This window comes from Triticum dicoccoides, chromosome 7A (assembly GCF_002162155.2).
Source record: "Triticum dicoccoides isolate Atlit2015 ecotype Zavitan chromosome 7A, WEW_v2.0, whole genome shotgun sequence".
NCBI classification, from domain to species: Eukaryota; Viridiplantae; Streptophyta; class Magnoliopsida; order Poales; family Poaceae; genus Triticum; species Triticum dicoccoides.
In genome coordinates this window covers 701,145,979-701,161,816 of record NC_041392.1, presented here as the reverse complement: position 1 = coordinate 701,161,816, position 15,838 = coordinate 701,145,979, and the positions used below count along the sequence as shown (strand labels likewise).

The window sequence follows — 15,838 nt, the reverse complement described above, 5'->3', positions numbered from 1 at the left end:
TAACATTATTATTGCCTCTAGGGCATATTTCCTTCAACTAACATGGGTTACCTATGGGCCTGGGGTTGGCAGTTTATACTTATCCACAAATCCCCTTGATATGTATGAATGCGATGCACCAGTATCAAAAAGAATGAGTGCAGTATATGACTTAACCAAAAACTTACCGGTTACTGCATCCGGCTGCTCTTCAACCTCCTCCACGTTAACGTGGTTCACCTGTCCCCTGTTGAAAGGGTTCGGCTTCTTCCCAGATCTTCCATTGCCATTTCCATTCTGGAATTCAGGACATTCATTGGCATAATATCCGGTCTTCTGGCACTTAAAACAAGTGACTTGACTCAGGTCTTTCTTGGCTGGGGTTGATGGGTTGGTGCGGTTCTGGCCGTTGCTTCCTCCATTCCCATTACCATTCCTGGGGCCATTGTGATTGTGAGAGCTTCCTCCTCCATGGGTATGCTGAAAATGTCCTCCCGGCCTAGGGGTAAAACGTGGCTTCTGCTGAGCTCCTAAAGTGTACTTTCCTTGTGCATACTTCCTCTTGTGATTCTCAATTTGCTACTGCTTCCCTTCAATCATAAGAGCACGATCTACCAACTCCTGGTAGTTGTTGAAGGTTGCTACCATCAACTGCATGCTCAACTCATCATTCAGTCCTTCCAGAAACTTCTCCTGCTTTGCTGCATCCGTAGCAACGTCATCTGAGGCATAACGTGCTAATTTACTAAAGTCCTCCACATACTGGCCAACTGTCCGTCCTCCTTGGCGCAAGTTGCGAAACTCTCGCTTCTTCATGGCCATAGCTCCTGCTGAAACATGGGCAGTACGAAAAGCCTGCTGAAACTGGTCCCATGTGATAGTATCGACAGGGAAAGTGGCTGTGAAATTCTCCCACCATGATGCTGCGGGTCCTTCAAGCTGATGTGCGACAAACTTCACCTTCTCCGCATCCGTGCATCCTGTTGTGGTCAACTCTCTAGCTGTCTTGCCGGTGCTACTGGAAAACACCGGCGGATTCAGCCTATGAAAACAGGCTAAGTGATCAACAAGTGGTGGTGGTGGTGGGTTGTTGTTGTTGTTGTTGTTCCCCTGGTTCTGATTCTGGACTAGTAACTGCATCAATGTGTTCTGCTGCTGGATCAACTGAGTGAGCTCCGGTGGGAAGGTAATTCCAGGGACATGTCTCGGAGGCATCTAAGGGTTTAGAAAAGATGAGATTTAAGAATAGAGGGGGTCTAAAGAGAAAACACTACCCATATGCACATGAGGCAAAAGCAAACAATTCACTTCATTCAACCAATCAAACAAGGGCATACAATCGATCTAACTATCGCAAAAGTGCTCGGACTACTATATTTATATGGTGGACTACTACTACTGTTGGGGTGGTCTACTAGAAATATTCTTCGGTTGCAGACTCCATGATATCTGCTCCAACTTCATCAACATAGTCATCATCGCTATCATCTGGATCCGAATCGGTGTCGTCAATGATGATGTAGTCTTCCGGGCGAATCTCCTTAGGTTCTTCGTCTTCTTCTATTGGTGTAGGGCCTCCCATGAATATTCCAATCTTCTTGATCAGATCGTCATTCTTTTCCACTAATACTTCAATTTCTTCTTCAAAATCTTCACGTGTAGCCTTGAGTTCTTCCTCCAGTTCCTTGATTCTTGTCTTTGCCTTCTTTAGGTCTATCATGTCGGCGCATATCTGGTTCTCCTGACGTCGAATGTGCTGGTTTAACTCCTGGATAAAAGCTGCAATTGATCTATCCTTTCTGGTATTGATCATCTCCCAGTGCTCATCTCGGAGCCCACAAATCTGGTAGATAGTATCCTTGAGATCATTGCGGTAGACTTCTCCAATGCGTCCTATGGCGATGTGAGCTGCCATGCTCTTTCCTAGATTCCAAGTTGGTGCATCGAAAGAAAACTCTATGGGCTCAGTGACTGGCATGAACGTCCTTCCTGGAACTTGAACTTGAATCATCCAGCGCTCTCATTCAGGTAGGGTGGCGTTGTAGGTTCCGGTGAAGCTTGGTACTCCTATGTTCAGGTATCTTGTGACTTCCTTCAAGTGACATCCAAAGGGTGTATCTTCATCCGGTTGAGTGAACTTGTTCCTTGCATCTGCCATCCTAAAAGAGTAGAAAAGATGAGAGGTCAGAAGAGAAGAGAGTGAGTAGTGATCTAGGTCTTTAGCTTAGTGGTCGTGTCCTACAGTCAGCGTGTGCTCTGATACCATCTTGTAGCGACCAGACCTCAAACGGTCCAATCTCTGTGCTCCGGTGTCATCCCTGGATCAGTAATGCTGACACCACACAGTACTTGAAGGATTTATAGCAGAGTAGCAATCACACACTTATTACATCGAGTGTCTCAAAAGAGAACTTATTACAATAAATATGGCTTAAGGCCATCTAATAACGATAACAGCGGAAGGCTTGAAAGATAAGTGAGTCCATCAACTCCAACGGCATCATTGAGTATAGAACCACGACCTAAAACTCCTTAATCGTCGTCTGAAAAGTCTGCAACATTAAAGTTGCAGCCCGAAAACGGGTCAGCACATGGAATATGCTGGCAATGTAACACATAGAGAGTAATGGAATGAAACAGCTATTCTACATGCATATTTGGCTGGTGGGAAGCTCTATGGTTACAGTTTTGCGTAAAGCCAATTTTTCCCTACTACAAAGGAATAAATTTATTTAACTATCATGGTGGTTGTTAAACATTGAGAATGGTTGACAGCATTCTCAATCCCAATTAAACATCATCATTAAACAAACCCAACAAAGTTAATTTTAGAGTAACATGTTGAGATTCACATGATAATCCAGGTACTAGATACTCAAGATGTCCATAACCGGGGACACGGCTAACCATGATTAGTTTATACACTCTGCAGAGGTTTGCACACTTTTCCCCACAAGACTCGACCGCCTCTGTTTGGTTTCTCGCACTACACGGTGTTTGAGAAACGGATGACCGAGACATAGTCTTTCAAAAGCGCTAGCACCTTACGATGGGTAGACCGTACCAACCTACATCCCCTACATCTGCTAGCCTACCACTTTAAGAGTTCGCACGACTTAGTCAACTATGCTAGAGCCTATAATAGCTTGTGGCTGCACACGGAAGTTCCTAGCATGAATAATCTCATGATCCCTTTGAGCCTGGGTGGCGGTCCAAAAGAAAACAGGCAATCCTGCAATACCCAGGTGCTTCAATCCACCCAGATGTGTGTTTATGTTGCGACCTTAAGTAAACCATTAATTAACAAAGCTCACATCTGTCATGGATATACTCACCCAATCCACGTCTACTAGGATAGCATAGCAATAATAAGCAAATGTAGAGTAACTCCCAAAGGTTTGATAATAAACAGGTAATAGGTTCTACCTCAACTACTCCCCAAACCCACCATTTAATTAGATCCTAAATCATGCAAGGTGTGAGGATTGATCTAATGCAATAAAACTGGGTAGTAGGAGGTATGATCAAAGTGTTACTTGCCTTGCTGATGATCCGGGAAACCTAGCGGTTCGAAGTAACAAGCGGCGCACTCCGGGTACTCTACCGCAAACAAACAAAAACATAATAAGTACTCAATTAATGCATAGGTAAAACTCAAATAAGAGATCTAACCAGAAAGTTCAATTTAAGAACTCCGGTTGGCAAAAAGAATCAAATCGAGCGAAGCAACGAAAGACAAACGGCAAAAGAAACAGACTTCGTTTACTATTCTGGATCTAAGGCAATTTTACAGTGGCAAAAACTTGTTTAACTTGGTTAAACGGAAAGAGGGTTTCGAGACGAAACTCCAGGCGCTTGAATCGCCTGATTCCGATAAACGAGCGAAAAGATATATTAAAACGAAAATCAGATCAGAAATCGCGATCAGAAAAATCGCGGATTTAATCCGAGAAAAAGAAAAACGACGAACGTTCGTTAAAACGAACGAACAGACGAACGCTCACTATTTAAATAAACCGGAAAACCGATCTATTTAAAAAACGAAACTAAAAAAACGACAAAACCGTCAGAAAACCGAACAATTTAAAAAAAACGGCGGCGGGATCGAGGTAAACCTCGGGCGGCGGGTCCGGCGGCGGTGGTGGCGGCGGCTCCGGCGACGGCGGCGGCGGGCGGCGGGCGGTGGCAGCGCGCGGCGGCGGGGGCGGCGCGGGGCGAAGGCGGCGGTGCCGCGGGGCTAGGGCGGCGCGGGGCAGCTAGGGTTTGGGGGGGGAGGGGCTTCCGGCTGGGCCTCCCTGGACGGGCCTTAGTGTCCGGGTCGGATATGGCCCGTAGGTCGGTTGCGCGTTTTTTTTAATACTTACGCTTAGAAAAAAACAAAAGGACTACTGAACGGACTCTAAAAATCCGGAAATAAATTTTTCCCGGCTTCTAAATCAAGCCGCACAAGATGAATATTTATTTGGGGCCTAAATGCAATTTTGAAAAACGCACATTTTTTCCCTAAATTCAAATAAAATAGCAAATAAAACCAAATAAAATAGCAAATAAAACCAAATAAAATCTTATTTTTTTATTAAATCCTAAATATTTCTTTATTTTGGGAAAGTCATTTTATTCCCTCTCTCATAATTTTTATAATAGAAATAATTAAAGATAAAATAAATAAAATCAATTGATCCTATTTTCAAAATTTGAGACAACTCAAATATGAAAATAACGAAATTCCCAACTCTCTCCGAGGGTCCTTGAGTTGCGTGAAATTTCTAGGATCAATCAAAATGCAATAATTATGATATGCAATGATGATCTAGTGTATAACATTCCAAATTGAAAATTTGGGATGTTACACTCATAGACAAGGTGGATGGTATGTAGGTGTTGCCCTAAAGATGACGTGTTGACTTGCTGCATGTTTTGTTAGATAACCAACATGAAGCTTGGCGAGATTGGTTATAAATCCACTCCTCCACCTAAGTGAGTGGATGTATTTGGCAAGATATAAAGATCAAAGATAAAATATATGAGCACGTGACCCATTTTTTTTTGCGGTTATGAGCAGGTGACTTCATTTTGCTAGAAAAGGCCATGTCAATATTTCTGACAAGTTATCATAATATATACCTCTTGTTGTCTATAGAATATAATAAATTAACAAAATCTAATGAATTTATTACAATAATGTCCACCGGATCGATGGTCTGAACATGTTTTGGTGCTTAGTAGGTTATTGAGGAACTCCCTTTTCTTCAAGTTTGTGGAAATTGTATTTCTCAAATTTAAATAATTACAAAAGGCTCACTGCGGAAAAAAGTTCTGACCAACAGAACGAGGTGCTTGATTCTTTTTAGTGATGTTTTAAAACTTAGAATGTGATTTTTAGGTACTCTTATATGTTGTGTTTGTGCCCTTCGGTACTTTGTGTTTAGGTCCATCAACGATTGGTAGAGCAGCGTCGCCGCTGGGAACCAAAGGAATGGCACTATTGCTAATTTGTTATTTATTTTGCCACTATTTGGAATGAAACAAACCGTCGCATTTTATAGTACTCCATCTCCAGCCATGACTTTATTTGTCAGTCCGATCAACTCGTAACTCGCCATGTGGGGCGTCCCAATCTGGATATGTAATCTCTCGTTGTTGCACAAATAGCGCTTACTAGCGACTGAACTTATTTTTCCTCTTGAACCCTTACGTGTATCTCCCTAATGTATTATGCAAATGGAAATCATCTGCCCGTTTAGCTTCAAAAAATTGTTTCTGAGGAATTTGCTAGTTATGTGCTGTAGCCTCTTGCAAACATTTTTACCGCTCCCCAATTCTCTCGAGATGGGTGGAGAAGAGGACCAACTGAAGAAAATTACAAAATTGAATGTTATGATAAAAAAGAAAGACATGAGAACTATTCCAAAATGCCACTAGTCTCTTGCTATGAAAACTACATGTCACACATTAAAAACAAATTGTTGAGTTGCTGTGATAGTTTGCGTGTATAGTACAATGCTTGATCTGCAGTACTATTCCATGGTGGCTGCTCACTTCTGACAACTGGCGTCTCTTTAGGCTGTTTTTACAAACCGCGGCGGATGGTAGCTATATGTATGCACGCACATTGGATGGGCCTTGGGAAGAAATAAATGTGATAATAACTCATCGGCAAGGTGGATGGTGCGTAGGTGTAGCCCTAAACATTGTATGCATGTCAGCATGTGAATGGGTTGTGGGTGTACAATATTCTTACAGTAAGCTTTGGCACAATCTGCTGTCACTAGCTACATTCTTGGCTGTGAATTTTATTAGACTCAATTTCCCATCTGTTTATGTATTTTTGGATTTCAGAAATTTCACCATTCGTTTTCATTGTGAAAAGATAGTGACCTTGTTGTCGGCCGATCATTCTCGTTCGGCAGAGTTCTTGGCGGAACTCCAGGCCAAAGTCACCACGGTGACCGCTGTCGCGCTCCCTGTTCTGGTGGGTGGAGATTTCAACCTTATCCGATCGAGAGCTGACAAGAACAACAGCAATATAAACTGGCCCAGGGTGGCCATGTTTAACTCCGCCATTGCTTCCATGGCCCTAAGGGAGGTGGCCAGGTCGGGCGCGAGGTTCACTTGGACGAATAAACAACTCGATCCGGTGCGATCAGTGCTGGACAGGGTGTTCATGTCGCCGGAGTGGGAAATGGGCTTCTCTCTCTGTACATTGGTCGCGGAGACGCGCATAGGCTCTGACCATGTACCGCTCATCTATTCCCCAGGGGAGGAGAGGATGCGACGCAGCTCACGCTTCTTCTTTGAAACAGCTTGGTTCGAAGTTCCAGGCTTCAAGGAGATTTTAAGGGAGAAATGGTGGGCGTGTGTTAATTCGTTAGGGCCCCAGAGGGGCCCGATGGAGTTTTGGAACGCGGCTGGGGGTCGGCTCAGGGCTAGCCTCAAGGGTTGGGGCGCAAACCTAGGGAGGAGTGACAAAGAGCGCCGTGCCGCGATTCTTGCGGAAATCGCAAGGATAGATGCAATGGCCGATGCTAGGGCCTTTTCGGAGCAGGAATGGGCTCACCGCTATGATCTGGAGGGTCAGGTCGAAGCATCATTTCGCGCCGAGGAAGAATATTGGCGTAGACGCAGTGGTCTGAAATGGATTCTGAAGGGCGACGCCAATACTAAGTATTTCCAGGCTTATGCTAATGGGCGTCGTCGGAAGTGTTCCATCCTAAGGTTCCAATCAGAGCAGGGGCTACTGTTGCAATAGGAGGACATCTCCCGACACATATACGAGTTCTACATTAGTTTGATGGGCACGTGTGAGGCCCAGGGGGCGGGTCTCCGCGCGGACATTTGGGAGGACTCGCGGCGTGTGTTGGACCATGAGAACGACGCGCTGGGGCTTGCGTTCCTGCCAGAAGAGATCGACGCCGCTCTTCTCGATATGAAAGTGGACACGACGCCGGGCCTAGACGGGTGGCCGGTGGCGATGTTCAAGCGCTTCTGGCCTATCCTTAGGGGCCCTATCTTCGAGATTTGCAACGGTTTCATGCGAGGGATGGTTGACATTTCGCACCTCAATTTCGGTGTCGTAACGCTCATCCCGAAGGTCCAAGGGGCAGACAATATTAAACAATTCCGACCGATCGCGCTCATTAACGTGCCTTTTAAAATTTGTGCAAAAGCGTGCGCCAATAGACTAGGACCAATCGCACACCGCTCGATTAGTCGTAACCAATCTGCTTTCATCCGAGGACGCAACATTTTAGAGGGACCGCTCGCCCTTCAAGAGATTGTTCATGAACTTAAGCGCACTAAGGAAGCGGCGGTGTTGCTGAAACTTGATTTCGAAAAAGCATACGACCGTGTGAATTGGGATTTCTTGCGGCGGGTGCTTATCGGTAGAGGCTTTTCGCGGTTTGGGTACACCGTATTATGCAGTTGGTGTCGGGAGGCCAAACTGCCGTATCGGTGAATGGAGAAATAGGGCATTTCTTCCGGAACAAATGCGGTCTCAGGCAGGGTGACCCGATGTCCCCTCTCCTGTTCAATTTTGTTGTGGACGCTCTGTCCATAATGCTTCAGAAAGCAGCCGAAGCTGGTCATATCCAAGGGTTGGTAGGCCACCTCATTCTAGGGGGAGTGACGCATCTGCAATATGCAGATGACACGCTGCTTTTGTTTCGCTCAGACCATCACAGCATTGTGTCGGTCAAGGCGATCCTTATTTGTTTCGAGCTCATGTCGGGGCTCAAAATAAATTTCCATAAATGCGAGGTGCTCACGATGGGGGTTGAGCCGGAGGAGGGTAGGCGTATAGCCGGCCTGCTCAACTGCAAGGTGGGCAAATTCCTGATGACATACCTAGGCCTTCCAGTTGACATCAAAAGACCGACGATAGAGGACTGGGAACCTCTATGTGCTAAGGTAAGGGGTAGGGTGTGCCCTTGGAGGGGTAAATTCCTTTCAAAAGCGGCCAGGCTAGTTCTCACGAACTCAAGCCTCTCTTCCTTGCCTATGTTTGCTATGGGCCTTTTTTTGCTTGCAGAGGGGGTGCATGCAAAGTTTGACACACCGCGTTCTAAATTTTTTTTGGGAAGGAACTAGCCCGAACCGTAAATACCATATGGTTAAATGGTCTTGGGTGTGTTGACCCAAGGACTTGGGGGGCCTTGGGATCACCAACTCTAGACTGCTTAACATCGCGATGATGTGTAAGTGGATCTGGAAAATTGTCCAAGGGGCATCCGGCCTCTGGGTTGATCTCCTTAGGGCCAAGTACTTCCCGAACGGGAATTTCTTTAAGGGTAGGGCTAGGGGCTCGCCTTTTTGGAATGATCTCCAGACGATCAAGTCGGCCTTTGCCTTGGGGGCGAAGTTCTCGATTGGAGATGGGCGATCAGCACGTTTCTGGACAGATCTTTGGATAGGTTCCCGCCCCCTATGGGAAGAATTCCGCGATCTGTACGACATCGCCGTGGATCCAGGCATGGCGGTGGCTGATGCACTGCGATCGACCCCTCCGGAGATTCATTTCAAACGTGAACTCCAGGGGCAAGAGCAGGCCAGCCTAGTGGCCCTGCGGCAGTTGATAGATCGGGTGGAGCTCTCGGACCAACCGGACTCGGTGAGCTGGGCGCTCACCAGCTGCGGGAAGTTCTCGGTCAAGTCTCTATACCAATTAGCTGTGCCTGGGGCCATCGTAGCCTGTGTTTGCAGGGCTTTGGAGCGCGCGGTTGCCACTGAAGATCAAACTATTTCTTTGGCAAATGTTCCGCGATAAGTTACCCACTTCCTTGAATGTGGCCAAGCGCAATGGGCCGGCCACTGGGCCTTGTGCGTTGTGCGGGGATCCAGAGGACACGAACCACGTTTTCTTTCGGTGCCCCTTAGCGCGGTTTGCGTGGAGCGCGGTGAGGTCCGCGGCTGGAGTCCAGTGGGATCCTCGCTCGGCAGCAGAGCTTATTCACATATTAGGCGCGTTACAAGGCTCGACGAAACGGGTCGTGTGGAGTTGTGTTGTGGCACTGCTTTGGTCCTTGTGGCTAACTAGAAATAAACTCACGATCGAGGAGACCTTGCCAACACATCCGGCTAATATCATCTTCAAATGCAATCTCCTTTTGCAGCAGTGGAGTCCGTTGGGGAGGCGCAAGGATGCTGATTTGATCAAGACAGCTCAACAACGTATTCTGCAAGTGTACGTGGCGGCTAGGGAGCCGTGACTACGGTGGTCTACGTGGTCTCTTTTGAGTGCTTGACGAGCCTGCGTGCTCTGTACGGGCGATGCCTTGTAATATGACAGTAGCTTCTTAATCTCCGCTCGAAACATGTGCGTGGCCCGGGGTGGCTTTTGGGTGTTGTAAGACTAATTGGTATGGCTCTGTCGTTGGACTTTTATTAATTTAAAGCCGGACGCATCTGGCGTCTCCGTTCTAGAAAAAATGACCTTGTTGTCTGACATTTCCATTGGGAGCTTATTTACGAGCACCTGTCAACTTTTCCTTTGAATAAGTGAGCACTGCAAGTAGTTTCAGGTTCTGCAGATTTTCTGACTAATCCAAGTAAGCAACTTTTCACACACTCTAATACAACTGATTGGACACCAAAAGTTCTGCTGCAGTACATAATTCTTGGCAGGCACTCTTTTCTCTCTGCTCATCAACAGAGACTGTAATCTCTGCACTCAACTAGCTATAGTACTACTCCCTCCGTTTCTAAATAAGACCTTTTAGAGATTTCAATCGCAAGCACTCCACACTGATTGGACCTCCGGCAAGAACAAGATAAGATCCTGCTATTTTTCTTTACCGCTTTGCACAGGGCAATGTTGTGCCTAGCTCTAGCTATATCCGTGATAATCGTCGAGACCATGTCCTTCTGTTGGCAAAAGCACAGGCAAGTTACCACCTTCTACTTAATCATGCATCCTTTCTAAGTGCACGGTCAGAATCACTGGAGCTAGATGTTTGCACGGCTTCTGAGAGCCGGCGGAGCACGTCGACCTGAGCGCGCAGGTGCACAGCATAATCCATGGCCTCGCGTAACAGAGTGGCCTCGTCGATGGTGGAGTTCCGGCCTCCCGGTATCACCTCCCTCGGCGCCATGGTCCTCCTCCTCACCAACCTCCCCGCAGCGTCGCCACCACTGGCGCGGCCCGATCTCCCCCAGCTCCTCTTCCGACGGCAGCACCTCCTCACGATCCTCCTACACCTCTCCACCTTGCATGCACTGGACGCCGGAGCCAAGATGGCCTTGGGCCACCTTGCTCCGCCTCGGTGCGCAGTCGCCATGGCGACTTCCACGGAGGACTTGACGGCGCGCTTCCTCTCGTGGGGGCTCATGGCACCGTTACCGAAGGATGTGCTCATGTGTGCCTGGAGCTACAGGCCGAGGAGGAGGTTCTTGAGGAAGGCCTGCTTGAAGGACTTGGTGCTGGTGTTGGGGTCCAGGATGTACTTGTTGTGGCAAGTAATGTCGATGGATGGATAGGTACCAGACACAGGGGCGCTCCTTAAATATGAGTGTCTCCGGCATCCATGTGGATGTGGTGTCACTGAAAGGCGCATTGCCTAAAAATATTACATATAGTAGGTGTAACATGCTTGTGTCACCGGCAGCTGAATCATAATCTCCCACACATGCACGCATGATTTTTGTCGTTGTTGTTGATAACAGTGTTTTGTGCAGTGCCAGATCCACATGTCGAGGACTTGAAGCTTAGAAGTATAGGACCATATTCTTGTCGTATGCTCATCTATATCTATCTATACTTATAATAATTACTAGTACATATGCACGTGCATTGCAACAGGGAAAAAAATTAGTATGCATTTAAAATTAGTGAGAATTATATGTGCAAACAAAACCCTGTGCGCACGTGAAAAAGGATCATTTAGCTTCTCGATTTCGCCAGGTGTGAAGTAATCAATCCGCTATTTTTCCATTCATTGATGGAGGGCATTTAAGAGTTTTGTTACGTCACCGTACGCCAGAGAAGGCCCATGATATATTCAATCTACTTTTCCTTTCAATTGGGGAGATTTTAAGGTATGAAGTTTCTGAATAATGTAGGAAAACAAACCTTTTTTAAAATCCTAAACAGTTTTTTTCCAATTATGTACACTTTCAAAAAAATGTGAACAAAATTTGAAACGGGAACATCTTTTAAAATTCACAAATATTTTTTGAAAACACCAAATTTAATAAAAACATGAACATTATTTGAATTTGTGAACATCTTTTAGAATGGGAACATGTGTTCAAAATTCATAACATTTTTCAAAAATGTGTATCTTATAACATTATTTTGAATTGTGAAAATTTCACTAAAACAAGAATAGTTTTCAAGTTTGGAGCATTTGTTAAATTGCCAGTTTCCTTTTAGAAATCTCACACAATTTTAAAAAACAATAAAAGTTTTCAAAAAAAGGGAACCCTTTTCAAGTTCCGAATATTTTTCGAAATATCAACAAAATTTTGGAATTCTGAAAATTTTATATAATTTGTTTTTCTTTAAATTTCTTAATGTTTTTTTAGAATTTAGAATTTATTAAACTCTATAAGAAAAATAAAGTTGGAACTGAAAAAAGAGATAGGGGAAGGAGAATAAAAATAGAATAAAATACAGAAACAAAGAAAAATGGGCCAGCCCATTATTATCGTCCTGTGCGAAGACACGATTATTTGTCGCCCTGTGCTGAAAATAGAGTTTTCACACCTGCGTGGGAAGAAAAATAAGTTGGCTGGCTTCGTTGAGCCAAAGCGCGCAACCCACGTGCAAAATTCTGAAAAAACCTATTTTTTAGCACATGAACGCATAAGAATTTAGTACCACCTCAGATAGAATATTTTTTTTGGTGGTGAACGGATGAAAAAATTGGCGAAACGCACCTTGCTTTATTAAGGTATAGATATAGATATAGATATAGATATAAATGGACTTCCCAGAAATTCCCACGTTAATTAGAATTTACGAGCCGTTTATCTGGTAGGTTATAATAATTATGGTCTTCTCAGAAATTCCCACGTTAATTAGAATTTACGAGCCGTTTATCTGATAGGGCCGAATTATAACGGTGTAGATCTTCCTATTTTTTCTAGATTAACGAAGAAAATATAGAAAATGTAAAAAAAAAAGAAACCGTTCATCTGGTGGGACCAAATTATGATGGTTGGGATTATTTGGAAATAAAGAAGTTAACAAGGAAAATTACTCTCCCACGTACAATGTTTAGAAGGATTCCTCACAAGGCAACCACGTGATTCCTTGCAAATTCTTAGCCTGGTCCTTTTTGTATCAGTGCAGATTTTTTTCCTATATGATCCAATCTGAACTCTGGGACGCATATCTTTGAAGTAAAAATAATTTTAAAAATAAGTTAACAGCGGAGATTACTCCCACAGCGAAGAAAAGGCAGGATGTAAAAAAAAAAGGCAATCACGTACGTTAAAGGCATTTCTCACAAAAAAAGGCAATCACGTTAAAAAGGAATCCTGAAAAATCTTCTCCCGGTTCGTTTTGTTTTGTATTGTTCCATCAAGCTGGACTCTTCGATGCATATCCGCTTATGTTTTATAAGCACGGTGGAGGAAATCAAGTCATAGAATAACACAGCACCCTGGCCGCTGCCGCAACACAACAGCAAGGTGATCTCCGAAGAAGAAACATAGGCGATTTGGGATTAAGATTGTATTCAAAGCAACGGCATAGACCAACAGCACAATGAAGCCTATATCAATATCGTTAAAGAGGTTGAGTCGCTTTCATATCTCTCCTCGGGGTACCACCGAGAGCCATGCTGCGATGGAACTCTAGCTGACAGGAATCTCCGTCCTGGCCGCAATAGGCTTCGCTGCCACCGGAGGCCCGATCATTCCTGCCGGCTGCCGTACGTCTTGGCAGAAACAGGTGACACTGCCGGATTCCTAATATATAGCTCCGTCGAGGCAGGGTCAGGAGCCAATGAAGCCACCAACACCCTTCCTTCACAAGACATCGGGACCAGCCGTGCCACTGAACATGGGTTAAGTAGGAATCGCCGTTCCGTCCGCAGCACGCCTTTGTCACAGCAAGATCGATGAAAGGCAGTCCGAGTGTGTGGCATACTGGCATGTATTGTACGTTCGTATGGCTCTCCCATCTCCAGGTTCTACTCAGATTTGAGTTTTAGGAGGTGACTGGAGCATGCATGCTAGGTGCTCATGATGAGGTGGAGTTGCTTCCATCTCCTCCATGGCTCTTCAAACCGCCACCCCCTGTATCTGAGGGCAGCTATCACCCGTGAGCCGTGTTGCATGCGTTAGGTTGAGAAGAGATCATATAGTCGATGTGAGATGCTTGCCCATGTGTTGCTATTTGACTGCACTCCTTCCATGTATGTTTTGTTTGTCATAATACAGAACATCAAACAACCGACAAAAAAAGGATCGACCATCCAAGAGAGGATTAGTCACCCTTATTTTTTATCATACATGTGGATTGTAAGTAAACATTATTTTCCATCTAAATATCTAACTGTGTACAATGCAGGTCGTTTCACTTTGACGTTTATAGTTGTTCTCCTGCACTTTGAAAACTACTAATATTAATGTGAGAAATATCATGTCACTTCGATTTTGATAGCGAATTTTGATTCAATTAGAATTTTTTTTATTTGCTGTTTGGATTTGGATTCCAACATCCAAGGGAAACTAATATAGTGTTTTCTTGATGCAAAGGGTCGCATGTTGTACAGACTTGCTGTCCTAAGTCATTGAGCGCCTTGCATGTTTGAACCATTTTGCTCATTACTGTATGTTGTAAGATGGAATATCAAAGAGCTGCCAACAACAAAATATGTGTTATCAAAGAGAGGATATTGTCACTGTTGTTCGCCTTCATATATGAAGGTTGTAAGTGTACTTTGTTTTCTCTCTAATTTTCTAATTGTACGATATGGTTGTTGCACTTTGAGGCTTGCCATATATATAATATATTCAACTGTTGTTGTACTCAACAATTTCAATTCGATGAACCTAGCTAATCTTTCAGTGCAAATATTTACGACGACCACTATCAATGATGACACCATGTATCATACATGGGTTTTAGTCTAGAAGCTAATATTTCTATGAGAAATATCCGATTGCTTTGAATCTGATAATCCATTTCCACGCACTTAGATAAAAGATATTGATGTTCAGATTTCCCTTACGAGGGAAGCTAATATAGTTTGCATTGGTGCAAAGAATAATAAATTGTACAGGCTTGCAATCCCGTTTGACTACATGATTGCATACCCATTTTTTTCTTTACATCCTAAGATGGATTATCCAAAAGATGCCCAAGAAGATGGATTATACAACAGAGGATGTTCTCACAGTTATTCGCCTTTATATATCTGGGTTGTAAGTGAACTCTTTATCCCATCTAATTTTTAATTGTACGATGTAAGATGTTGCCTTTTGAGAGTTCCTATATATCTTTGCCATTGAGATTTCTAATCACTCTTGCAAGAAAATCTGATGTAAAATATATGACCTCTATGACTCCATGGTAAGGCTACTCATATCAAACAAATTGATTGTGCTGGAATTGCTTCATAACAAGTTATAAGGATAAGTTGGCAGCCCTTACATAAAGAAATGTAATGCACGACAGGCATGGTGGAGATTAACCTACTTTCAAAAGAGACATGTATCATGAGTTAAGATCGTGAGAAAACCATTGTTTAGGTCAAAAATAAAATAAGAAAGTGTGCATGAAATTCGTACATAATTGCAAACATAAATTAGTTGGTTAAGATTAGAAAGAAAATTAATTGTGTGAATATGTCTCGATATCCACTGATATAAGAATATATAAGTTCTCCATTACCGACATTGGCAATTTAAAAGTGGTTTTTAATTAGCTGATATACAAACTGATCTGACAGGTCATATCAAAGCTTGGTGTTTGCATAATATACCATGGAATAACCTCAAAATCCTGGCAAGTAGTATTTAGTCATCAACGCATGCACCTACATGGGCTACCTATTGTACATATTCCACATCAATATTAAATATTGTTATGAATTTTTTAGGCACACTAGATTCATACTCACCAACTGTATGATGTCCACGTATCAAAACATTGCCAGAATCAAAAGGTATTAGTGTATCACTTTCTCCTCAGTTTATATATTGTTTAGTTACGTAACTTGCTAATACTTTGCTACTCCGGTCTAAGAGCACAACCAATGCAAGAATTATCCGTTTCTGTTTTATAAGGTATTGATGACGTTCCAGCCTATTGCAGCAGAGCACGCCTTTGGTGAGATAAACTACTCATTAGTTGTTCAGAAGCACTATGGTATAGTTGGCAAATGATTCTGACAGGCACATATGATTCACT

The 15,838-nt window shown here is 43.9% G+C and overlaps 1 protein-coding gene across 1 annotated transcript; it reads right to left on the bottom strand.

Moving 5' to 3' along the window:
- Positions 1-10,344: 10,344 nt before the first annotated feature.
- Positions 10,345-10,886, bottom strand: LOC119328656 (transcription factor IBH1-like 1). The gene has a single exon (XM_037601636.1). The coding sequence runs from the start codon at positions 10,830-10,832 to the stop codon at positions 10,383-10,385; it is 450 nt and encodes a 149-aa protein (XP_037457533.1). The 5' UTR covers positions 10,833-10,886; the 3' UTR covers positions 10,345-10,382.
- Positions 10,887-15,838: the final 4,952 nt, after the last annotated feature.

What these genes read in the sequence shown, in the direction of transcription:
- LOC119328656 (XM_037601636.1), bottom strand. Translation starts at nt 10,832, where the DNA reads ATGAGCACATCCTTCGGTAACGGTGCCATGAGCCCCCACGAGAGGAAG.